Source organism: Bos mutus, chromosome 19 (assembly GCF_027580195.1).
Source record: "Bos mutus isolate GX-2022 chromosome 19, NWIPB_WYAK_1.1, whole genome shotgun sequence".
In the NCBI taxonomy this organism is placed as follows: Eukaryota; Metazoa; Chordata; class Mammalia; order Artiodactyla; family Bovidae; genus Bos; species Bos mutus.
In genome coordinates this window covers 61,897,041-61,924,115 of record NC_091635.1, presented here as the reverse complement: position 1 = coordinate 61,924,115, position 27,075 = coordinate 61,897,041, and the positions used below count along the sequence as shown (strand labels likewise).

Sequence of the window (27,075 nt, the reverse complement as noted above, 5' to 3'; positions counted from 1 at the left end):
GATAGTTATGAAAATTAAGCAAATTAAGACTAATTTCAAAATGTGTCCTTTATTTTTAAGGAGAGAATTACAGACATATTGTGAATTATTCTGTTCTCCTTTTGTGGGTGTCTCTGGTTTTGCTTTTGGTACATTCATAGTACAAAAACAAACAAACAAAAAAAAAGTTGTTACTCCTTCACTCAACTGTTCTTCCTCCATGTATCTAAGAATTTCTATCTCTGTGCTTGCTTTGACACTGGCTAACCACATATAGAAGTTCTGAAGTCAAGATCCTATGGAAAATCCAATTTCATCCAAGTAACATATATGAAGAATTTAGTAACAAAGCAATAAGACCCTAGAGAAAATCTTACTGTAATCATCAAACTGGGTTTACAGATATTCTTTCCATTGCCTATTTTGCAGTTTAAACATGAACACTGAAGCCATGGTAAAGTACATTAAAGTCATTCATGTCGATGTATGGCAAAACCAATACAATATTGTAAAGTAATTAGCCTCTAATTAAAATAGGCCTCTAGATAAAATATTAAAAATAAATTTAATAATAAGATATTAAAATAGCCTCTAAATAAAATTTTTAAAAAAGAATAAAAAAAAGTGCTTAAAAAATGCCTACAGTTTGCCATACCCTTGCATCATGGGACAGATTCTAGTCTCTCTTCCTCCAGGCTACAACAAAATGTTGGTTTCTGTCCCTTCTTTTCCACTAAATCATCTGAAAAATTTCTTAAATTTAATGTTTTACAACAGATATAATCCTCCCTTTGTATATAAATCATAACTTTCATGTCATTTTGAGCATCCTAAGCTACTCTCCTCTTAAACAAACTCCTCACAGCATTTTTCACCTGGGTTTCTCACTGTGTAAATGCTAGGATTTAACATGGGAGTAAGGATTGCAAAAAACACAGCCACCCACTTATCCACAGGGTAAGTGACCACAGGACGCATGTAGGTGAATACACAAGGACCAAAAAAGAGCACCACTACTGCAAAATGGGAGCCACATGTAGAGAGGGCTCTGCGCCGTCCTTCAGAGCCATGAGATTTCAAAGAGCTCAGGATGACTATGTAGGAGACAAATAGTATGGAAAAAATGAGCAAGCACATGCCCCCTGTGTTAGCTGCCACTACCATTCCAAGTCTATAGGTGTCACTGCAGGCAAGTTCCATCAATGAGAAGAAATCACACATGAAGTGGTCAATGACATTGTGACCACAGAAGGTCAGTTCAGACATGAACATGAAAAGAATCTGCATGGTGGCATGCAGGATACCCCTGATCCAGGCCACCACCACCAGGAGCTGGCAGAGCCCTTGTCGCATGATGGTCGTGTAGTGCAGAGGCTTGCAGATGGCCACGGAGCAGTCATAGGCCATGACAGTGAGGACGATGACCTCTGCTCCTCCGAGGAAGTGTTCTAAAAAAAGCTGAGTCAGGCAGCCACCCCATGAGATGGATCTCCTCTGGTACAGTAGGTCAATGGTAATTTTGGGGGTGGTGACAGAAGTCAAGGTGGCATCTATGAAGGACAAGTGAGTGAGAAAGAAGTACATGGGAGTTTTTGACAGTGCAGAGCTGAGTGAGATGGTGATGACAATGAGCAGATTGGACATCATAGTGAACAGGAAAATGAACAAAGAGACAATGAAGAGTATCTTCTGCAGGAGTGGATTCTGTGTGAGTCCCAAGAGAATAAATTCAGTCACATTTTTAGGAGGCATTGAGACATCCATTTAGGAAGCGACATTCTCCTAGGAACTGAATTTCCTACAAATGAATAAAGACTGATACATATTAATCATGAAAGAATTTAGCCTGAATTTCTTAGGAAATCAATAGTTCAGCCACTGTAACTGTGGAGCATGTCCTTGGCATTTGCCCCAGTACTTGTTTCAAGTCTTTTTTTTTTTCTCCATGATGCTTTCCATCTCTTCAGACACCCATCACCTGTCCCTGTAAAACATATAGAGGGCAATAGTTGATGTGTAATTTACTGAGCAAATACTGGGCTCTCTACATAAGATCTGGACTCTTTTCCTGGTTCCAACTCCATGTGATTCTGCTAAGTCATCTTACTGTTCCTTGCTTTTCAGTCCTTTTTCACCTGTGAGTTCACAAATTGTAATTTCAGATATATCTGATAAGTTTATATTTGTATCAAAGAGGTAATAATTATTTCTTCTTCCATGACAGTTTACATGTGAACTTTCAATTGTAACTATGGAAAGAAAGATACTATCAGTAACTATCTATAATAAATAGGGAGTTTAGAGAAATATATCTATCAATTGCAATACACTTTACCTGGTACCAAGCAGATCACATAAGTTAGTCAGCTGTGTTTCCTCACTTACTATCATATCTGGCATGATATTGACAGTGTCTGAAACCTATTAGGTGATGAGTAAGTGCTTGAATTGCCATTTTCCATGGATAAAGTATGCCTGCTTCCTGAGACCATAATCATAGGAAGAATTCGAATGTTGTTTTCTCCTGATGTGTTTATCATTACTCTCTACTTTATGAGCAACATAAATAAACATTTGAAAGGAAGCTTCACCTTAGTTTAATAGTTTCTAACACCCTTTATGGGTTAAGTATGAGAATATTTACTTGTCTGTAGGAAATAGTATGCTACAGGGTAATTTTGCTTTCAAGATAGATCAGTTGGTAAAGAATCCCCCTGCAATGCAGGAGACCCCTGCTTGATTCCTGGGTCCTTAAGATCCCCTGGAGAAGGGATAGGCTACCCACTCCAGTACTTTTGTGCTTCCCTTGTGGCTCAGCTGGTAAAGATAATTATGGCATTTGTAAAATTACACTTTTTATTACTCAACATTCCATTCCACATGCAATATAATGCAATTTTCAATAAGTTTACAGCTTCTGTAGACTTGTAATGTGTGATTTACTGAGAAAATATTGTGCTGTATACATGCATTCTTGATTCTCCTCTTGATTCTAGTTCTGTTTGACCATGCTAACTCATCTCGGTGTCCCATTCTCAGGAGCCTTCCTCTCCACCTCTGAGTCTGAAAACTGTAATTCTCAGATATATCTTGTAAGCTGATTGGTATCTAACAGAGGTAAGTGCTATTCCCTCATCCATGAGATTTTACATTTGAACCCTCAACTGTAACTATGGAAAGATGTTAAATATCTATAATAAGCAGAGAGCTTAGGGAAATGTCTACGAGTCTCTGGAAGTGAAGGTGAAACTGTTAGTCTGTTAATTTGTCTGACTCTCTGTGACCCCTGGACTGTATCTCACCAGGCTTCTCTGTCCATGGGATTCTCCAGGCAAGAAAACTGGAATGAGTAGCCATTCCCTCTCCCAGGGGATCTCCCCAACCCAGGGATTGGACTTGAGTTTTCAGAATTGTAGGCAGATTCTTTACCATCTAAGCTACCAGAGAAGCCCAAACTGGTGTTCATTATTTGATATTTTTTATCCTTCAAAATCCTACTCCACATTCAATTTAAACATAGTCATATTCAATCAATTTATAGTTTCTATTGGAAAAGGAAATGGCAGCCCATTCCAGTATTCTTGCCTGGAAAATTCCATGGACATAAGGGCCTGGTGGGCTACAGTCCTTGGGGTTGCAAAGAGTTGGACATGACTAAGCTACTAACACATAGCTTCTATAGACTTGGATAAAAAAAGATTTTGCATAGGGGTTGAGGATCTTTCATCGAAAGAAGTATTTATTTTCAAAGTTCTAAAAATAAATTTTTAATGTGGATATCGGAAAGCACTAGTCAGCTAGGTAAGTTAGATAGATAATACACTATACATACACACTTACATTCACAGACAAGCACATATAAAGTCTATTACTTACGATTGGTACATACTACAAGTTCATCCATTCAACAGATATCTGTTGGACACTTATTATGTATATGAATGTTTTTTTGTTCCCACAAAGTCATGAAGAGTGTCCCTTTTAAATACCCTGACTAACTGAAATCTCATTACCAAAGAGCAGCAATGCATTCGTCCATGATAGAAATACAATTTCTACTCCTTTGTGTTTATGCTACATGCATTCTCATGTTTTGTTTTGTTTTTTCCACATCTTCTCATAGCAAACATCATCCACTATTCCTGGCTACAGGATACTGAATTACTAATAGAATGAGAAATTTGGGAACTTAGAGAGGAGACAAACATAGTAAAATATATTCTGCATATATATATATATATATATATATATATGTGTATCTTTCAAAAATAAATGAAGAGCTTTATTATTATTATTTTTTTTTTTGCTAAGATGAAAATTGTACACTTCTGTAGAAACCAAGTATAGTAATTTCACTGTATTTCCTTATTCTGATGTGGGATCTCTGACAGACCAGAAAAGAGATGTAGGTGTGTACATATAAGTCAGAATTAGAAGTAATTAATAAATATATTTTAAAATAACTATGAAGAAATATATATTTTTTTCACATTTCTTTGTATCCAGACTATTTTTTCTAGGAATAAACCCTAATGGAAAGTTTTCTTAAAGGAAAAAAAAATCAACATTTACAAACACAATTCACAATTCACACAATTTTTTCAACACAATTATTAAAAACTATGGAAAAATGTAGAAATGACATGGAATGTTCAGCATTGGAGAAATGGTGAATTATAGTAAAGATGTAAATTATAGTACATCCATTTGATAAATATGTAGATTTTATAGAGCTTTTTTTAAAGCTGTGCAATATCAGATGGACAATCTTAAATTGTAATATACACTTGAGAAAATTTTGAATGCAGATGTGAATTGTATAATTATTCTAATTTAATTCAAACTAATTTATATATGCATTATATATTATATATATATATATATATATATATATATATATATATATATGTATGTATATATGTAAGAAAAAGACCCAAAACATTTTCACTTCTAAACTGATAGTATTGTATTTGAGTCTTTCTTAACACTTTGTATACTGCAAAATGTATTTAAATGTCAGATAAGTGTGGGTGAGGAGTGATTGTATGATTTGTAGGATCCATTTAAGAGAGTCTATTGTATGCTTTGTAAGATCCATTTAAAAGAGTCCATGACAATATGATTTCCTTGAAAAAAAGAAATTCTCACCTATGAACTTATCTGACTTAGGTCCATGGCCAGGGACTCAGGCAGCTGTTAGTTCACCAAGAAAGAAAAGTTGTAAGATTTAAAAATTACAACTAGTTCTGCTACAATAAGTGACTTTGCCTATTTATAAATGGCACCTCTGGATAAGCCTTAAAAGTACTACCACATTTCCTGTTGCAGCAAAATCTGTAAAGTTACTTAGCTGTGGCTAATAGGACCTCAGGGGTATTTCACCATCTTTAGCAGATCCTGTCAAAATCCAATTATTTCATGTAAGTTAACTAAACAGCAGAGGGAAATTTTATGGCACTCATCTTTAATTTTTAACTCTTTTGAGTCAACATGAAGACAAAACACTGTGACAAGAGAAAAAGAGGTGACCACCTACACATTTATGTATTTGATGGAAAGAGTTTATTATAAAGTCCTAATATTTAGTGTTGTGTAAATTAAACATTTAGGTAGGTAACTATCTGATTTTTAAATGTTCATTACAATAATTGGTTTTTAAATTGATCTACCATTTCCAAAAGCATGATTTTTAAATCCTGTTTTTAGATGTTCACTAATTTAAAATTATGTATCCTGTTATAGTACTGATACTTCACATACCTGTGTAGCCCACACTGCAGGTTGATTCTTTACTCCCTGAGCCATTGAGGAAGCCCTGTAGTCTGCTATATATATATAATATGGCCATCCTAACAGGTGTGAGGTTTCATCTCACTTTGGTTTTGATTTGCATTTCCTCCTGATTAGTGATGTTGAGCACATTCTTATGTTCCTCTTGGCATCTGTATAATTTTTTTAGAAAAATATCTATTCAGGTTCTTGGCCCATTTTACATGGGGTTATTTGCTTTTATATTATTTAGTTGAAGTTATTTATATATTTCGATATTAATTCTACATAAATTCATGATTTGCAAAAATTTTCTCACATCCTAAAGGTTACCTTTTCATTTTGCTTCCTTCCATGTGTAGAAGCAGTCTGGATTTAAAACTTGAGATCCAGGACTTCAGGCTGATACAATGTTGGGATGATGCTTACCTGACTTGATAGTTTTGGCTTCCTCCCTCTGAGGGTCCTAAACTGCTCTTTTACAAGTCTGATGACCTCTCTTCTCACACATGGTTCACACAGTCCTGTATACAGAAGAACCTGATCTTCTAGCCATCCCTGCCAAGGCATCATTCATGTAATTGCAGTCATTTTTTGCCCTCTGTAAAGCCCAGCAATATGCTGATTAGTAGACAATGACCTCTGCCCACCCCATACGGAAGAGAAGAATTGTTTAGTTAAGCTTTCCCTAAATTCATTATGATCATATGCAGAGCAGTGAAAGGAAAAATACACCCCATATACATAATAGACACAGGCCTGTGTGTGATCACATCAAATACATAGGTATATGCATATGCAAACTCATCTCTCAGTTAAGTCAGTTCAGTTGCTCAGTTGTGTCTGACTCTTTGTGACCCCATGAACTGCAGCACACCAGGCCTCCCTGTCCATCATCAGCTCCCAGGGTTTACCCAAACTCATGTCCATCTAGTTGGTGATGCCATCCAGCCATCTCATCCTCTGTCAACTCCTTCTCCTCCTTCCTCCAATCCCTCCCAGCATCAGGGTCTTTTCCAATGAGTCAATTCTTTGCATGAGGTGGCCAAAGTATTGGAGTTTCAGCTTCAGCATCAGTCCTTCCAATATCCATAGGCAAATACTGCCCATGTGTTGTCAGGTACAGAATCTGGGTGTGTTCACATATAGGCACATATCTGCAACTTGGTAGAAACCTATATAAGATTGAGCATCTTGGTGTAAATAGTTATAGAGATTAACATGAGGTTGGATACAATCTGAGTGTGTGGTGGGATATATACATGTGTGTTGTTGGATCAGGCCTATGGATGTTTGGATCTTTGGATACAAAGTCTCATGGCTTTGGAGACTAAACTGTAATTCATACCACAAAGAGACACTGACCCTTTCTGAGCAGCTCGTTGAAAATGTGTTAAACCCAAATGCTTGCTATTATTTGGTGGGCTGCCATCTATGGGGTTGTACAGCATCGGACACAACTGAAAGAGACTTAGCAGCAGCAGCAGCAGTGTGTTTTGAGCGAAGAAGGCAATGGCAACCCACTCCAGTACTCTTGCCTGGAAAATCCCATGGATGGAGGAACCTGGTAGGCTGCAGTCCATGGGGTCGTGAAGAGTTGGACACGACTGAGCTACTTCCCTTTCACTTTTCACTTTCATGCATTGGAAGGAAATGGCAACCCACTCCAGTATTCTTGCCTGAAGAATCCCAGAGATGGGGGAGCCTGGTGGGCTGTCGTCTATGGTGTCACGCAGAGTCAGACATGACTGAAGCGACTTAGCATCAGCAGCAGTGTGGTTGGAAGACTTTGAGATAATGTCAGGAATCTCCAGGTAAAGGAATAAAAATTAGGATATAAGGTTTCTCATACAGTGTGGTTTACTAGTGGGGAAAAAAAAAAAGCAAAAACAAAAAATATTGCCCCGTAGACTTGACCCCTTAGACTTAACCCTTCATAAATCGAGACTGAATAAGGTATGCATACAAATAATCTTCTTTGACCACATGCTTCCAAATATATTAGAGGCAGATTATATTTTCCTTCAATATTGATTCAGAGACAGAGGGAGAATATTAGGAATGAAATCTCTGTCAAATAAGAAAAATATATCCTGGCCTCTTTACTATATAATAATCTTTAGTTCATTAATAAGAGCAAAAAGAATTATATCTATGGTCAACATTCTTCTTAACAATGATATCACCCAAAATATCTGGTGACAGCTTCTGTAGTGTATATTTGAAGCTCGTGAATTATTCTAAATTTACACATAAACAGCAAAAGCTATATTTGTATATGAAACTGGAGCCTTTTATACAGAGCAAAGTAAGCCAGAAAGAAAAACACCAATACAGTATACTAACACATATATATGGAATTTAGAAAGATGGTAACAATAACCTTGTATATGAGATAGCAAGAGAGACACAGATGTATAGAACAGTCTTTTGGACTCTGTGGGAGAGGAAGAGGGTGCGATGATTTGGGAGAATGGCATTGAAACATGTATAATATCATATATGAAACGAGTTGCCAGTCCAGGTTCGATGCATGATACTGGATGCTTGGGGCTGGTGCACTGGGATGACCCAGAGGGATGGCATGGGGAGGAAGGAGGGAGGAGGGTTCAGGATGGGGAACACATGTATACCTGTGGCAGATTCATTTTGATATATGGCAAACCAATACAATATTGTAAAGTTAAAAAATAAAATTAAATTAAAAAAAAGATATGTATAGAAATACTGTAAGCAAATAAAGGAGACATTCAACTTAAATTGTAACATGCAAAGCTCTATAAACAAAAAAATACATGTAAAGTTCTAATAGACACAAAAGTAACACATATGTGAAATATAAACATATGCTGTCTTTATGTGAAGAGCAATGAACCAAGTTTTATGTCATATTTCTAATTCTTTTCAATATCTGTGCTGTTGTTTAGTCACTCTGTCATGTCCATCTCTTTACGACCCCATGGACTGCAGCACTCCAGGCTTCCCTGTCCTTCACCATCTCCCAGGGCTTGCTCAAACTCATGTCCATCCAACCGTCATGTCCTCTATTGTCCCTTTCTCCTCCTGCCTTCTGTCTTTTCCAATGACTTGGCTCTTTGCATCACATGACTATAAAGTATGGAGTTTCAGCTTCAGCATCAGTCCTTCCAATGAATATCCACAATTGATTTCCTTTAGGATTGACTGGTTTGATCTCCTGACTGTCCAAGGGACTCTCAAGAGTCTTCTCCAACACCACAGTTCAAAAGGATCAGTTCTTCAGTGCTCAGCCTTCTTTATGGTCCAACTCTCACATCCATACATGACTATTGGGAAAACCATAGCTTTGACTATACAAACCTTTGTTGGCAAAGTAATGTTTCTGTTTTTAATATGCTGTCTAGGTTGTTCATAGCTTTTCTTCCAAGGAGCAAACATCTTTTAATTTCATGGCTGCAGTCACCATCAGCAGTGATTTTTGAGCCCAAGAAATAGAGTCTGTCACTATTTGTAATGAACTCTATTAATTTTGAAAAAGATTACATTATTTAAGAGAGAAACATGGGAAAATCTTCCCCTAATTAAATAAATGTATGGTATTAGCTATAGCTTAACTCATCATACAGAATATAAACCTGTAGTCTCAATAGAGACATTTTAACCCAAACAATACATCCTTCCCAAAGAAATTGTGGATATCTTAAAAAATCTTTTCAACAAAATATATGCATTGAACTAGAAAATTACAAAATATTTTAAAGCATATTTTGATCATTGGAAGTATTCATACAATAAATCCACTCATCATGCTGATATTATTAAACATGAGGATACATTACTAAGTTAAATAATCACACATGTCTTTCCTGGGAAGAAGAAGTCTTGATTGAAAATATGTGATACATTTTCCAGGTGCCTCATTTTCTTTTTCTGGTCCAGAGCTTTTTCATGGTATTTTTCACTTCTCCATTTCTCAGAGTATAGATTAGAGGATTCAGCATAGGAGTGAAAACAGTGTAAAACACAGTCAAGAATTTGTCAGTAGTTAAAGTGGAAGGAGTTATCACATACATAAAAATACAGGGCACAAAGAAGAGGAGCACCACAGTGATGTGGGAGCCACAGGTGGACAAGGCTTTGAGCCTCCCTTCCTGACTAAGTTTCTTCAGGGAGCATAGAATGACCCCATAGGATATGAGTAAGAGTGTAAGGATGATCACACAGATGGCCTCATTTTGGGGCAGCACTGTGAGGGCAATGATATGGGTGTCAGTGCAGGCTAGTTTTAACAAGGGGTACACGTCACACACAAAGTGGTCCATGACATTTGGGCCACAGAATGGAAGGTTGTAAACAAAAAAAGGATGAAGGACAGCATGCAAAAATCCACCAACCCAGGCCAAGAGCAGTAGCAGAACACACACTCGCTGATTCATGATTGTCAAATAATGCAAGGGTTTGCAGATGGCCACATAGTGGTCATAGGCCATGACCACCAGGAGTAAAATCTCAGTACCACCAAATAAATGCTCCGTAAAAAGCTGGTCCATGCAAGCTTGGAAGAAAATGGTTGTCTTCCCACAAATGAAGCTTTTAATCATACTCAGGATGAAGTTAGTAGAATAAACAGCATCCAGAAATGACAAATTTCCAAGGAAGAAGTACATAGGGGAATCCAGCGTTGGACTGGCCACCACAGTGATGACTATGAGTACATTGCCCATCATCATGACAATGTAGATGAACAAGAACACAGCAAATAATATTTTCTGACCCTGGGGGCTCTGAGTGAGCCCCAAGAGGACAAACTCAGTTACATTGTTCCTTTGTTCCATAGGCACTTCTGTTTGTCTTATTCCAGAGTTCAGTTCATAATTCCCTGTATAGTGACTTCCTGAAATCTTGAACTAACTTGTTGTTTCAACAAGTAGGCAGTATGGATTATTAATCACCAATACTACTTTCAGGTATGACAACACACAGCTTGTTAAAGGATAATTCCTAACGTCAACAAATTTACAGACTAATTCAGAAGCATGTGACTAGAGACACGTGGGGAAATTACACATTATTAAATAAATCAGGTGCCAAAACTAGCTTTTGATATTGAAGCTAATTGTACATATAGAGAAAACATATAAAAATAAACACAAATTAAAGGTTTAATAGAAAAGCAAAGCAAAGTTTACCTCATATTTACTTTCCATTTAATAAAGCATGTTACTGTCCACATTTTTGTGTGGAAGAATCTTCTTAATCAATCATCAAAATCCCAAATAGATATATTCGACAATTTCAAATTTGTCTAAGGACTTAGGAAAAGATACCACAACAATAGACAAAAATAGCTTATGGAAATTATTTAAATTTTAGCAATATACACAAAGATATCTAAATTGAATAAAGATTTCTGAATAATTAGCTAATAAATGAAATAATAACAAAATATATAAACAATTAAATGAAGACTGTCCCTAAATGGGCAAAAAACATATGATCAAATGCTGAAGCTCACTTGTGAATAGAAAACTGGGAATTGAAGAAATGGCTTGCTTTTAGAGCATTAGCTTAGGTTCTTGAAAATTATTCAATCAGGTCTACAGGTGCTATCTTTTTTTCTTTGGCAGATGAAGAAACAGCATTTAGATAAGATATTAATTGAATCTATATTTTGATTTACAAATATCTGCTCATGATAATATCCTCAAATAATTACACTTGAAATTAATCTTTAAGAATGACCTTGAAAAGGTAAACTTATTTCAGATTATTAGAATATGAAAGCATCCAAAAAGAGTGTTACAGAATAGAATCAATCTTCACATATTTCATACTAACAAATGATTTCTGACATGAAAATCACAAAGGACAACTCTTGAAAAGTTAATTCTTACATCACCAATGTACCCTTGGAAAACATAAAGCTTTGTTCAGAATGTTGTGTTTTAATACACTTCCTGGGTTACCTGCATAAGGAGAATGGTGTTCAGTCCATGTTCTGGGCTCTGGTGACTTCTCCTTGTCCTTCACGAGCTGATACCCTCTCTGGAAACAGACAGCATCATCACTGGACCTTGAACTGGTTCAGTATGACCAACTCCATGCTTGTAGAAAGCCTACTTCATCTCAGTCATTCAGAGAAATATTAATTTTCAAGTTGTTGAAGTTTTCAAAATTAATATAAATGTACTCTTACTTAAATGCTCTGAATCTTGATTATAAAAAGAAATTCAGAATGTTCTTGATTGTGTGAATTTGTCTTAGTAACAAACATATTAAAGCAACACTTTGATCAGAATGAGAGAAAGCATCAAACTGTGATATATTGCTTCAAATAAAATTTTGCTATTTGTTCTTACACCAGTGAAAGTGAAATAGTCTTTGCAACATTTGAGTCTCAATCAGTTCTGCTTTCCTGTCTTTTTACAGCATTGTTGAACTTTGAGTTTGTAAAGGATGGAGAATAATTTCATATAAACTTTATTACATTTTTATTTCAATTCAGGAGGAAACTGCCATGTGATTACTGCTACAAACACTCTATGAGGTAAGCATGAAAGACCATAAACACTTTGTCTACATTTAACTACATCATGTATAATTGAGTCATTCAATGGATGCACCTCCAAGGGTGATTTTTTTCTAATTAAATTCACTGGGACCTTAATCATAATTTTGAGGTAGACTTTATCTCCAGGGATACCACCAGGATAATCACTGTGTAGAACAGGATTGAACCCTGTCTTCTGAGAGAAAATCTTAAGAAACAACTTGGGTCCTATCAACAAAAGGGAAAAGTCCAGTCTGGGCAGAAATGTAATACGTAAACATTTTCCTATTTAAATCATGGCCTTCCAGTGTGGCAGATCTTTAAGCTTAAGCTTTCTTTGAAGATGATATCTGAACTGATTTACAAATATGATGAATGAAAATTTCAATATAAGTCATTAAAGCTTATTTCAAACGCAGATAAAGTTTGTCCCATAATTTGTCACATAATTTCAGACAGGCAAGTTGATAGAATCAGATAAGTCTTCCAAAAATAAGCAACATTTTAGTTGAGTTCTAAAATAAAATTGATAGAACAGAAAAGATGGCAAAGGAATTCCATGAAAAGGTACACCATTTATAAAGTCACAAAGGGTGCAATACCTGTGTGTGTGTGTGTGTTAGCTGCTCAGTCAAGTCCAACTATTTACAACCCTATGGACTATAGGCCTCAAAGCTCCTCTGTTCAATGAATTTCCCAGGAAAGAATAGTGGAGGGAGTTGTCATTTCCTGCTCCAGGGCATCTTCCCAACCGAAGAATAAAACCCAGATTTCCTGCACTAACAGAAGGATTCTTTATCATCTGAGCTACAAGGAAAGCCAGTAATACCTGAGACCCATTTAAACTAAATTACATATTCAGTGTGAAAAGATCAAACTATGAATTTAGAAGATCACTGCCCTGGATTATCTCAGAATTCACTGAGACTTCTTTCTGAAAATCTTTAGTTAGATGTTCCCATTTCCTGACCAATAAATATTGATGCAGTCCAATGTTGTTCTCACCTCTATAATAATTTTCAAATTTTTGTATGCAATATCTCCAATTTTCAGAGAAGGCAATGGCAACCCACTCCAGTAATCTTGCCTGGAAAATCCCATGGATGGAGGAGCCTGGTAGGCTGCAGTCCATGGGGTCGCTAGGAGTCAGACACAACTGACCGACTTCACTTTCACTTTTCACTTTCATGTATTGGAGAAGGAAATGGCAACCCACTCCAGTATTCTTGCTTAGAGAATCCCAGGGATGGTGGAGCCTGGTGGGCTGCCATCTATGGGGTTGCACAGAGTCAGACACGACTGAAGTGACTTAGAAGCAGCAGCAGCAGCATCTCCAATTTTGGACATCTGCATTTGGGCATCAATTTAGATACGTAATTTAAAATGTTACACAGTATAAAGGTGTTCTGCATCTCATTAAATGGTACTGCATTTGTTCAATGTCACTGCTCAGACAAGAAAGCTCACCGTGTTATTTACTCATTTATTGATCTCCCATGACTTATCCATACCTTTAGCAAAGCTTATTGTCTCTGCTTTCAAAATGTATCATAGATTGATCGTCCCTACCCCATTTTCTTCCTGGTCACTGGGGCAGCCTCCTTGAAGTACGTCCATGAAAATTCTGGCTTTTGACAACTTGTTATCCTAAAACAGTCCAATGGTTCTCTTTAATTCTTGTTCCATTATATCCCTGCATTGCTCAAAACTCCCATGGTGGATTCCAGTCATATACTCACAGTTTAATGTATCACTTTTAACATTCAGAGTAACAAGAATGGGGATCCCCATTTTCCATTTGAAGAAATTAAGATTCAGATCATCTCATTAATTTCAGTAAGGTCACAAAATTTTTAAGTGATAAAACTAGAATTAGAATCTGTCTTCTTTCAAAACAATTTAATTACTTAACTAATAAAGTTATACAACTGTGAAGCCTGATTCACACTACTTAGTCTTACCTTGTGGAGGCTTGATCACAGTCTGAAAAAAGACTTTTTAAGCTATTCATAAATCTTGGAATTCTTTTACCTGGAACTTGAAAGCTGCATTACTACTTAAAGAAGTATTTTATTTCGTTCAACTATCTGTGAATTTTCTCCGAAGAGTCTTCTGATTATTCAGAGAGTGTTTTTATTTACACTATAGATAATTTAAAAGAAATTCCACAATGGTGAATGGAATTGTTTCCTTAATTTCTCTTTCTATTTTCTCATTATTAGCGTACATGAATGCAAGGGATTTCTGTGTGTTGATTTTATATCCTGCAACTTTACTATATTGATTGATTAGTTCTAGTAATTTTCTGGTGGGGTCTTTAGGGTTTCCTATGTAGAGGATCATGTCATCTGCAAACACTGAAGGTTTTACTTCTTCTTTTCCAATTTGGATTCCTTTTATTTCTTTTTCTGCTCTAATTGCTGTGGCCAAAACTTCCAAAACTATGTTGAATAGTAATGGTGAAAGTGGGCACCCTTGTCTTGTTCCTGACTTCAGGGGAAATGCTTTCAATTTTTCACCATTGAGGATAATGTTTGCTGTGGGTTTGTCATATATAAATTTTATTATGCTGAGGGATGTTCCTTCTATTCCTGCTTTCTGGAGAGTTTTTATCATAAATGGATGTTGAATTTTGTCAAAGGCTTTCTCTGCATCTACTGAGATAATCATATGTTTCTTTTTTTTTTTTTTTCTCAATATTTTTTTTTTTTTTAAATCACATGCTCCTTTTTCAATTTATTAATGTGGTGTATTACATTGATTGATTTGCAGATATTGAAGAATCCTTGCAACGAAAAGAATAAAATACTTAGGAATATATCTACCTAAAGAAACTAAAGACCTATATATAGAAAACTATAAAACACTGGTGAAAGAAATCAAAGAGGACACTAATAGATGGAGAAATATACCATGTTCAGGGATAGGAAGAATCAATATAGTGAAAATGAGTACGCTACCGAAAACAATTTATAGATTCAATGCAATCCCTATCAAGCTACCAATGGTAGCCTTCACAGAGCTAGAATGAATAATTTCACAATTTGTATGGAAATACAAAAAAACTCAAATAGCCAAAGCAATCTTGAGAAAGAACAATGGAACTGGAAGAATCAACATGCCTGACTTCAGGCTCTACTATAAAGCCACAGTCATCAAAACAGTATGGTACTGGCACAAAGACAGAAATATAGATCAATGGAACAAAATAGAAATCCCAGAGATAAATCCATGCACCTATGGACACTTAATTTTTGACAAAGGAGGCAAGAATATACAGTGGATTAAAGACAATCTCTTTAACAAGTGGTGCTGGGAAGTCTGGTAAACCACTTGTAAAAGAATGAAACTAGATCACTTTCTAACACTATACACAAAAATAAACTCAAAATGGATTAAAGATCTAAACATAAGAGCAGAAACTATAAAACTCCTAGAGGAGAACATAGGCAAAACACTCTCCAACATACATCACAGCAGGATCCTCTATGACCCACCTCCCAGAATATTGGAAATAAAAGCAAAAATAAACAAATGGGACCTAATTAAATTTAAAAGCTTCTGCACAACAAAGGAAACTATAAGCAAGGTGAAAAGGCAGCCTTCAGAATGGGAGAACATAATAGCAAATGAAGCAACTGACAAACAACTAATGTCAAAAATATACAAGTAACTCCTACAGCTCAATTCCAGAAAAATAAATGACCCGATCAAAAAATGGGCCAAAGAACTAAATAGACATTTCTCCAAAGAAGACATACAGATGGCTAACAAACACATGAAAAGATGCTCTACATCACTCATTATCAGAGAAATGCAAATCAAAAGCACTATGAGGTACCATTTCACGCCAGTCAGAATGGCTGTGATCCAAAAGTCTACAAGCAATAAATGCTGGAGAGGGCGTGGAGAAAAGGGAACCCTCCTACACTGCTGGTGGGAATGCAAACTAGTATAGCCACTATGGAGAACAGTGTGGAGATTCCTTAAAAAATGGGAAATAGAACTGCCTTATGATCCAGCAATCCCACTGCTGGGCATACACACTGAGGAAACCAGAATTGAAAGAGACACGTATATCCCAATGTTCATAGCAGCACTGTTTCTAATAGCCAGGACATGGAAGCAACCTAGATGTCCATCAGCAGATGAATGGATAAGAAAGCTGTGGTACATATACACAATGGAGTGTTACTCAGCCATTAAAAAGAAGACATTTGAATCAGTTCTAATGAGGTGGATGAAATTGGAGCCTATTATACAGAGTGAAGTAAGCCAGAAAGAAAAACACCAATACAGTATACTAACACATATATATGGAATTTAGAAAGATGGTAACAATAACCCTGTATATGAGACAGCAAAAGAGACACTGATGTATAGAACAGTCTTTTGGACTCTGTGGGAGAGGGAGAGGGTGGGATGATTTGGGAGAATGACATTGAAACATGTATAATATCATGTATGAAACGAGTTGCCAGTCCAGGTTTGATGCATGATACTGGATGCTTGGGGCTGGTGCACTGGGACGACCCAGAGGGAAGGTATGCGGAGGGAGGAGGGAGGAGGGTTCAGGATGGGGAACACGTGTATACCTGTGGTGGATTCATATTGATGTATGGCAAAAACAATACAATATTGTAAAGCTTAAAAACAAAATAAAAATTAAAAATAAAAGAAAAAGAAATTCCACAGTGCACAGGGTGGGAGGGGGGAAATGCTTACCATGTTAAGATAATTTATTGGAAAGAGCAGCCAATCCTATGTTTCCATACTAAGAAACCAGCCATTTCTAAGGGAAATTTATCTCAAGTAATTTCTTCTACTAACTTTAAAATAGAAAATACCCTTCATTTTTTTTAGTCTCTTTCATCCTCTCATGTTGGTGTAGACAGACAAGTTGACTTGAGATTTTGAGAGATATTCTTGTGCTTTCTTTCTTCCATGTCTGCTTTAAGCCTCACAAAAGACCTACTTAAAATTTTATATCAATTCTTAAAAGGATATCATTTTTTCCCAATAGAGTTGAAGATCACTGGAAATTTATCCCTTACAATATTTAACATTAAATCATAGAACCAAATGTTAATATGTTGAAGACTGATTCATTCTTAATTAAAATCGCTGGGATTTTTAACTAAATTTAAAAAATAAATCTGTATAAATATGCTACAAACCACATCACACATTGATGTTAAAAAATGTGACAAGGGTAAAAAAAATGGTTACATTTTCAGAATACTGCCATCAACAACAAAATATCAGCCCAAACATTTTATTCCAGTGGAGAATAATTTATCATGTATTTTCCCACTTGCCATAGCAAGGTTTTTTCTTTTTGCCTGCATGCTTAGTCACTCAGTCATGTCTGACTTTGCAACCCCATGGACTGCAGCTTGCCAGGTTCTTCTGTACGTGGGGATTCTCCAGGCAAGAATACTGGAGTGGGTTGCATCCCCTCCTCCAGGGGATCTTCCCAACCCAGGAATCGAACTCAGGTCTCCCTCATTTCAGGCAGATTCTTTACCATCTGAGCCACCAGGAAAGGCCTTTTTTTTCTTTTCCTTTATTACTCAGTTCATTCTGCGTTGATGTTTGGTTGAGTATATAAACATTTGCCATCACTTCAGATTAATATATAAATGTGTAACCAATTATTAAATTGAATTTAATGTGTCTATTTCAGTACATAAACTATGCTATGGGTGGGGCTTCCCTGGTAGATCACTGAGTAAAGTATTTGCCTGCAAAGCAGGAGACCCAGGTTACATCCCTGGGTTGGGAAGATACCCTGGAAAAGAAGCCTGGGAAATCCTATGGACAGAGGATCCTGGCAGGCTACATTCCATGGGGTCTCAAGTTGTCAGACACTACTTACTGACTAAATCTCACACACACTATGCTCTGTGTGAGGTCATGTCAATTAATAAAATGGGTGAAATCATATAAAAGTTCCCCCTTGCATGGATTTTATATTGTTACAATAGATTTGACAAAAAAAGAAGGAGACAGATTAAAAAACTGTTTGCAGTCTTATCAACTACAAATTGGTGCTTGTGGTGGGCACTTGTCATTTACTCTACAAGGATCAAATCACACGCTTCTGCATTCAACACACTCTACATGGAGTTCAGGGTGGAGCGTGAGACACTCTATTCTCAGGGGAAAACTGAGAATAGGTTTTCAGATGGTTAGATACTCTCAGGAACTGATTTTATGAGTCAAATTTTCCCCATATCTAGAAAAGCACTAAGTTCCTTCATGGTGAAATCTGGTCCGTGTGACTAGCAGAAAACTTCTGAAAAAGTACATGCTGGATTGCATGAACTCCCCTTCACCTAAACCACATGTATAATGACCTCCCCTCCCCATCTCTTTGGACAGCTTCACAGAGCTATCTGAGGTGCTGTCTCTCAGGCTGAAGTCCCCATTATGCTCCTATAGAAATAAGAGGATTTCATTCTATCATGAATAAGGTAATCAATCATGGCCAAACCTAAAAGTTGTGCTTCAGATGAGATCCAAAAGATAGAAAGTGGCTTCCATTAGAAGCACTTTTACAGGCAGTAAAATTAAGTAAAAGGTAATTATCTTATTTCAGAGATGAACTGGTTTATATGTAAAAACACTAAAGACAACAAGAATTTTTATTCCAATACTATGCTGAGTGTTAGTTCATATCTTTTTCCTGATTTTAATGGAAAACTTGTCAAACTTTCAATGTTGAGTATGACGTGAGCTGTGTGTCTAGCACAATCTTAATTATTATATTAATATGCTGAGATACTTTCTTTCTCTTCCAAATTTGATGAAAAAAATTATTTTTACCAAGAAAGGATGTTGGATTTCTATACTATCACTGAATAATACAAAGAAGGGAAAAAAATTAAGAAAAATTCCATTTATAACAACAATGATAAGAACAAAATGATTGAGTAAACATAAGTAGGGATGCAAAAGCTTTGCACACTGAGAACTCCAAAACATCACCAAAAGATGTTAGAGAAGGTACATAAATGGAAAAATGTTCAAGAACAAGAATATTTCATATTATTAAGACATCAAGGTGACCTAAAGATCTACAGATTCAATGCAATCTCTGTGAAACCCCCATAAAATTTTTGTAGACAAAAATAAAAAAAATCCATCCTAAAATTCATATGAAATACCAAGGGACTTGCGATAACCAAAATGATCACAGGTCTTCATTCTAAAACATACTATAAAATTATGGTAATATGAAGCATGTGACACTGGCATCAAGACAAACAAGTTGAAGTGGCTGTGATGGTGAAATAGGAAGACACTGAATTCATATCCTCCCATAGAACACTAAAATTTCAACTACTTTTTTAAAAATTTATTTATTTTTATTTTATTTTTAACTTTAAAATATTGTAAAGGTTTTGCCATATATCAATATGAATCCACCACAGGTATACATGTGTTCCCCATCCTGAACCCTCCTCCCTCCTCCCTTCCCGTACCATCCCTCTGAGTCGTCCCAGTGCACCAGCCCCAAGCATCTAGTATCATGCATCAAACCTGGACTGGCGACTCATTTCATATACGATATTATTCATGTTTCAATGCCATTCTGTCACTGTTAATGAGAACAATCAGAAAACTAGCAGATATTCTATGACTAAATACATGAAATAGGAACTACACAAAGACCAATAGGACTCGGGTATACAGGGTAGAGTCAAGTCTCATACCTCAGGCAGGCAACATACCTAAGGGGGGAAATCCAGTTGTAGAGCTTCTCCCAAAGGAGTATATGTGTCTGAGCCCCACATAGTGCTACTCAGCCCAGGGTTCCTACACTTGGAAAGTAAAAAAAATGAAACTGTTAGTTGCTCAGTTGTATCCAACTCTTTGCGACCCCATGGACCATAACCCACCAGGCTACTCTGTCCATGGGATTACCCAGGCAAGAATACTGAAGCAGGTAGCCACTCCCTCTCCAGGGGATCTTCCGGATCCAGGGATCAAACCTGGGTCTCCTGCATTGAGGATGGATTCTTTACTGTCTGAGCCACCACAAAAACCCCAGCAGCAACTTTATGAGCCACTAATGGAAACAATGTTCAAATATTGTTCAGATAGGAAAAGCTCTGTATAACTCTTAGGATTCTAGTCTTCCCATTTACATGGAATACATATCAGGTCTTCTGACTGAAGGTGTCAAGCATCTGAAACAAATAAGATCAAAACTAGAATTTTGTAATTCAAAATTTATAGAAATATATGAGTGAAAAAGAAATGTAAGTAATTAAACTTTCAAATGATGCTTTCTATAATTGTTATGCCATGAGAAAGAATTTAGTTCTTAGTTTTAGGTTGAGGAACATTTTAAAATCCTTTGCAACATCAACTCTCCTGAGGATAGATGTGACACAATGGTATTAAATGTCTTGAGAAATGTAAAGATCATCAGATTAGGAGACAGAAATATTAAACTCTGAAAAATTGGGAAGAAGGGATGCAGGGCTGGTGCTGGTCATCTCCTGGGTGGGTCCCAGGTCCACTATGGGATCAAGGTGTCCTAAGATAGCCATCTTGATGGCAGGTGGGTGGGGGTGTGTCCTTGCCCAGCTAGCTGTTTGGTCTGGAGTTTTCCAAGACTGATGCCACCTAGTTGATGAGTGGGACTGGGTTCCACCACTGAAACGCTAGGTGAGGATTACAATGCAATGCTTGTCAGCACCATGTCCTTGTCATGGGATAGCTGGCTAAAATGTTTGTTACTAGTAATTATGTTTCAATGTGAATTGTAATATTTTTTCCACCTCTCTGGGAGGCTCTTCCCAATATCAGCAAGGTGTGTGACTCAGGTTCCTCTCAGAGTTCTATTTCTTCTTGGACTGTATGTGATTTTGTGTGTGACCAATACGAAATATGTTTTCTACAAGCCTTTGGTTCTCTGAAAAAGAATCCTCATTGTCTTTCAAAGTTCTACAATTTAGGGGGATTTTAGTCTTCCCCTGTGGCACAGATGGTAAAGAATATGCCTGCAATACAGGAGACCCAGGTTTGATCCCTGGGTCATGAAGCTCCCCTGGAGAAGGGAATGACCACTATTGTCCCTTAAAATTCCTTTCTTAGAAATTATATTCTCGTAACCACGTCCTCATTTAAAATAGCAATACCACAAATATATTACCTATGTATGTTTTTATGTGTATCTGTGCATTATGTATAAAAACAGTAAGAAATGTTCACCCCAAAAGAAATTACTTTTACTTTGTGGTAAGAGATATTGCACACATTTCAAATACACATTAGGGAAAAAAAAAAAAAAACCCTAAAAAAATAAAAGAAATTGACATAATGTGATTATTTAAACTCAGACCAAACCGAAACTCTTGCTGTGTTGCAAACAACTACACAGATCTATATCCAGCTAGTCTCACCTTATCACACTCTTTAAAAATATTTTTCATCTTACCCATTACTAAAAATATTAAATTTTTTTATTTTTACATGATTATTATCCATCTATTTCTCTGGAATCTTATTTTCACATAAAAATAACCCTTTATCTTCAACAGGTATACCCAGGTCTCATAACTCTCTGTCTCATTGAATAAACAGAACAATTATGTGGGGATAAACTAAATAAGTCAAAATTTATGAAAGTGAATTTCTCATTAAGCCATTTTTCTTTCCAGTAATACATGTTAACACTATGGCATAGCAATGTGAAAAGCCCTATGGACATAGTACTTACTTAACTATTCAAGGTGCTAATCTCATGTTCAAACAGAATGTCAATCTCCTCAATGACTGAGTTCCTTGTTTTCAACTAAGCATCTCTTTCACCCAAGTGGCACTTCCTTTGAAACTCAGACATTTGAATTCCATTTCTTGAGTACATTTTTCATGATGCCCATGAAGGTAATATATGTGCAGAAAAGAGATCATCAGATGATTTTTCCTTGACATTGGAGGGGTCATGCTTTAGTGACTGAGCATGAACACGAGCAAAAGAGAGGGGTCAAGAGAGTGTAAGTAGCCTGGTAAATGGAGAATAAGAAAGAGAAACTGAACCCCTCCCTCCCAAAAAAAGAGTAATGCCTCAATGACAGTTTTCACAATGTGGCCAGTGGTCAGATCCATGTTTTGATGTTTTCGCCTCATGACAGGAGGAGTTCTGTGAAGTGGAGTGAATAAAGGAATCCAACTCTAAGAGACTTCATATTCTTGCTTAACTTTATTGAGTTTCATTTCCCTCTTGGATACAATGGACTGAAACTCAATCAACTAATACCTGTCCCTACGATAAGAGAGTTAAAGTTTGTAAAGAACCTGTCAAAATGTATGCCTCATAGTTGGCCTTCAACAATAGTGAACTCAGTTTACTCACTTAATGCCTCCTAAAATTTTAACCAAATAAAAATTCCATATTAAAACAATGTATCCTTATACACCAGATCCAGACATTTTGTCTCCTTAACTTTTTAAAAAAATATATTTATTTATTTTATTTTTTAACTTTACAATATTGTATTAGTTTTGCCATGGAGAAACATAACTGTGCCTAATGTGATTTTTTTTTTTTAATGAATCAAAAGTAGTTACATGGCAGTTGTTCCTCAGGAGAGATTATTGGGAATGAGTGAAAAGGAATTTCTAAAGGAGATTTAAACTTACAACCAGCAAAACTTCACTCACTGAGATTCCATACAGCCTACACATCCTTCTTCAGTTCTGACACCTTCCAAGTTTTCTGTTGAAAATTTATTATTCATGCAGCATTACTTTTCTCATTCCTCTATTGAGCCTCTGATACAGCCCCCTAAAACACAATCATTGGTCTTATTTTTCATCTTCAAATCTTCCCTTTGGTCTTAGAGTAGAAACAACATGTACTCAAGACTTTTCTATTCACTGCCCTTGGATTACTCTCATCTCCTCTTATCTCCTCATCATAATAAACCACATATCATTTAGCCTTGATTTGTTGAATGGTTTAATTCTCACCAGAAATTTCAAAAGACCATTTTAATAGATTAAATGTTGATTCTATCATCTTCCAGGCTTAGACATTGTGAGAAAAAGTGCTGTTTCCTATGAATTTGAGATAATTATGCACAATTTACTAAATGCCATTACCCCAGTACCATGTTCAAACATGTTCAAATTATGGAATAAATAGCTCCAGTTAATCATTGAGTCTAAGAAAGTGACATCTGTGATAAGTAACATGGGCTTCTGTGTTGTAGTCAGACAAGCTTAGATTTATAGTTATTAACAATATAGGATGACCTGGTATTCACCATGTATATAGAGGAGCATTATAGGTACTCCCAGTTTTCTGAAGTTAACTTTAAGCACTTGGTTTTTATGAAGAACAACATTAATACTTGATTTTACTAATTAAAAAAATGGGATTTTTAAAATTTAAATTTATTTATTTTAATTAGAGGCTAATTACAATATTGTATTGATTTTGCCATACATCAACATGCATCCACCACGTTGTTTTTACAAAAGCCAACACACAAGACTCCATAACCATACAAATGTTGGTGAGGTTTTAAATATTGCTTTTTTTTTTTTTTTTTAAATTGAAGCACAGTTAATTTGCAATGGGTTCCTTTCAAGTGCACAGCAAGGTGATTTATTTATAAATATACCTATCTATACATGTATAACGGAGAAGGCAATGGCACCCCACTCCAGTACTCTTGCCTGGAAAATCCCATGGATGGAGGAGCCTGGTGAGCTGTAGTCCATGGGGTCGCAAAGAGTCGGACACGACTGAGCGACTTCACTTTCACTTTTCACTTTCCTGCATTGGAGAAGGAAATGGAAACCCACTCCAGTGTTCTTGCCTGGAGAATCCCAGGGACAGAGGAGCCTGGTGGGCTGCCGTCTATGGGGTCGCACAGAGTCGGACAAGACTGACGCTGCTTAGCAGCAGCAGCAGCAGCATACATGTATAATACTGGGAGGGATTGGGGGCAGGAGGAAAAGGGGACGACAGAGGATGAGATGGCTGGATGGCATCACCGACTCGACGGACGTGAGTTTGAGTGAACTCTGGGAGTTGGTGATGGACAGGGAGGCCTGGCGTGCTGTAATTCATGGGGTCACAAAGAGTTGGAAACGACTGAGCGACTGAACTGAACTGAACTGAACTGAATATATATATATATATATATTTGAGATTCTTTTCCATTTTAGATTACCATTACCATACTAATGTTTCTTTGTAAAAGTGAAGTGGTATAACTTGAACTTTCAATAAATGAATAAACTTGTACAGCTGAAGTATATTGTAACACGTGAGACAAAGCTACAACACATTAACACTATCTTCACAAAAGAGGTAAATCAATAAGATCACAGATAATTTTTTCCATCTACTTGAAAAAACATACAACAGACAACTCATTTGAAAGAAACTGAGTTAGAAGCCCTAGGTTGAAAGTTTGTAAGGGAACTTCATTCTGGAGTTATAGGTCCTGGACATACTTTATGGGAGAAGCATGTGTGATGTGAGGCAAGTAAATCAGTAAACCTGTCTTGGCTTCAATTTGCTTCTCTGTAATTTGGGAACAATGATAAAGAAACTACCGGTTTTGGTTGTGGATAAATCAACTGAAGTGAATGTGCCTGGTAGATAATAAAGGGTTCATATAATGTACTTATATGGATCAGATATGCAGAGCAACAGCTTTGGAAATTAACCATTTGCTTTTCTGTTGAGATTTGCAAGAGATGTTTACTCTTGTTTCAAATGGCTCCTCAAGTCTTGGTATAAAAAATGAAAATGTTTTCTTTATATTCAATAAAAAAAAAATGTGAGCCATAGGGATATTTAAGAAAAAAGAGCAAATTAAGAGTAATTTCAAAATTTCTGCTTTATCTTCTCTATTACAAAGAGAATTAGAGTTACAGTGTAAAATATTCTTTCCTTCTTTTGTCAGTGACACTCATTTTGCTTTTGATAAATCCATAGTGCAGGGGAAAAATTAGCTATTATTCCCTCATTCAACTCCTTCTTCACCATGCATTTACCCAATGATTCTATCCAATGTTTGCATTACCACAGGGTAAGTAAAAATGGAAAAAAAAAATGAGATTAAGGTCCTATGGAAAAGCCAATTTCATCAGAGTAGCATATGAGAAATCTGAAAAAGCAGCAGTAAGACTCTGGAGAAAAACTTCTTACTCTACAATCATCAAACTGTGGATTTAATGTTCTTTTCATTGCCTATTCTGAACCTATGAACAATGAAACTTTGACAGTGTACATTAAAATATCAGTATGTTTAAAATAATGACTAGCCAAGATTAAGAAACCAACAAGTGTTAGTTCCTGGATCTCTCTCCCTCTTGATCTACAAAATTTCTTACTTTTCATTCACACTTTACAACAGGTGTAGCCATCTGAATATATATAAACAATTACTTTCTTGGCACCGTGAATAGCCTGAGTCACTCTCCTCTTCAACAAACTCCTCATGGCACTTTTCACCTCTGTGTTTCTCATTGTGTAAGTGATAGGATTTAACACGGGAGTGAGGATTGCAAAGAACATAACCACAAATTTTTCCACAGGGTAGGTGACCTCAGGACACATAGAGGTGAATATACAGGGACCAAAAAAGAGCACCACTACCGTGAAATGGGAGCCACATGTAGAGAGGGCTTTGTGTCATGCTTCAGAGCTATGGGATTTCAGAGAGTGCAGGATGACTGTGTAGGAGATGAGAAGCATGATAAAAATAAAATAAAATAAGCACATTCCTGAAGGGTTAGCTGCCACCATGATGCCAAGTTTGTAGGTGTCACTGCAGGTGAGTTCCAACAGTGAGAAGAAATCACACATGAAGTGATCATTGATGTTGAGACCAGAAAAGGTCAAGTTTACAAAGAAAAGAATCTGCACGGTGGTATGCAGGATGCCCCCAATCCAGGCCACCACCACCAGGAGCTGGCAGAGCCCCTGTCTCATGATGGTCATGTAGTGCATAGGCATGCAGATGGCCACGTATAGGTCATAGGACATAGAAATGAGAAGGATGATCTCTGAACCTCCCATTATGTGTTCCAGAAAGATCTGAATCAGGCAGCCACTCCAGGAGATGGTTCTCCTCTGGTACAGCAGGTCAATGATGAGTTTGGTGGTGGTGACAGAGGTGAAGATGCCATCTATGAAGGACAAGTGAGTGAGAAAGAAGTACACGGGAGCAGAAAGTGTGGAGGTGAAGGAGATGGGGATGACAATGAGCAGGTTGGCCAACACAGTAAACAGGAAAATGAGCAAAAAGACAATGAAGAGCATTTTCTGCAAGTGTGGATTCTGTGTGAGTCCCAAGAGAACAAATTCAGTCACGTTGTTGGGACATGTGAGGACATCCATTTAGGAAGTAATAGCTTCCTATGTCCTGAATTATCTACAAATAAGTTTAAAAAAAAAGATACCAATTAACCATGTAAGAAATTTGAGCTGAATTTCTTACAACAAAGAAATAATGATTATTTTACTGTGGAGCATGTCCTTGTCACTTTTGTCTCAGTTCTTGTTTCAAGCCATTTATAAATGTTTCCAAGATGATTTCCATCTCTACAGACACCTAGCACCTGTCACCTGTTAAACACCCATAGAACAATGTTTCGTGTGTAATTTATTGAGAAATCAGTGTTCTGTCTACATGAGATTTAGATTCTTCTATTATTTCTGCTGAAAGCGAATCTACAAAGTCATCTCAGTGCCTCATGAGCCCGCCTATCTGTCCAACAGCTTACAAATTATAATTCTCAGATGTATGTTGTAAGTTGAG

General features: G+C 36.6%; 3 protein-coding genes across 3 annotated transcripts; all 3 read right to left on the bottom strand.

The window, feature by feature from the left end:
- Window positions 1-825: 825 nt before the first annotated feature.
- LOC102281321 (olfactory receptor 4C3D-like) lies at window positions 826-1,743 on the bottom strand. Its single transcript, XM_014483275.2, has one exon. The coding sequence runs from the start codon at window positions 1,741-1,743 to the stop codon at window positions 826-828; it is 918 nt and encodes a 305-aa protein (XP_014338761.2).
- Window positions 1,744-9,644: 7,901 nt separating this feature from the next.
- On the bottom strand, window positions 9,645-10,562 carry LOC138992045 (olfactory receptor 4A47-like). Its single transcript, XM_070388902.1, has one exon. The coding sequence runs from the start codon at window positions 10,560-10,562 to the stop codon at window positions 9,645-9,647; it is 918 nt and encodes a 305-aa protein (XP_070245003.1).
- A 15,090-nt stretch (window positions 10,563-25,652) lies between these two features.
- LOC102281881 (olfactory receptor 4C3D-like) lies at window positions 25,653-26,654 on the bottom strand. Its single transcript, XM_014483276.2, is given in 1 exon segment — window positions 25,653-26,654. A coding segment is annotated over 1 exon segment (1,002 nt).
- Between the last annotated feature and the right edge of the window lie 421 nt (window positions 26,655-27,075).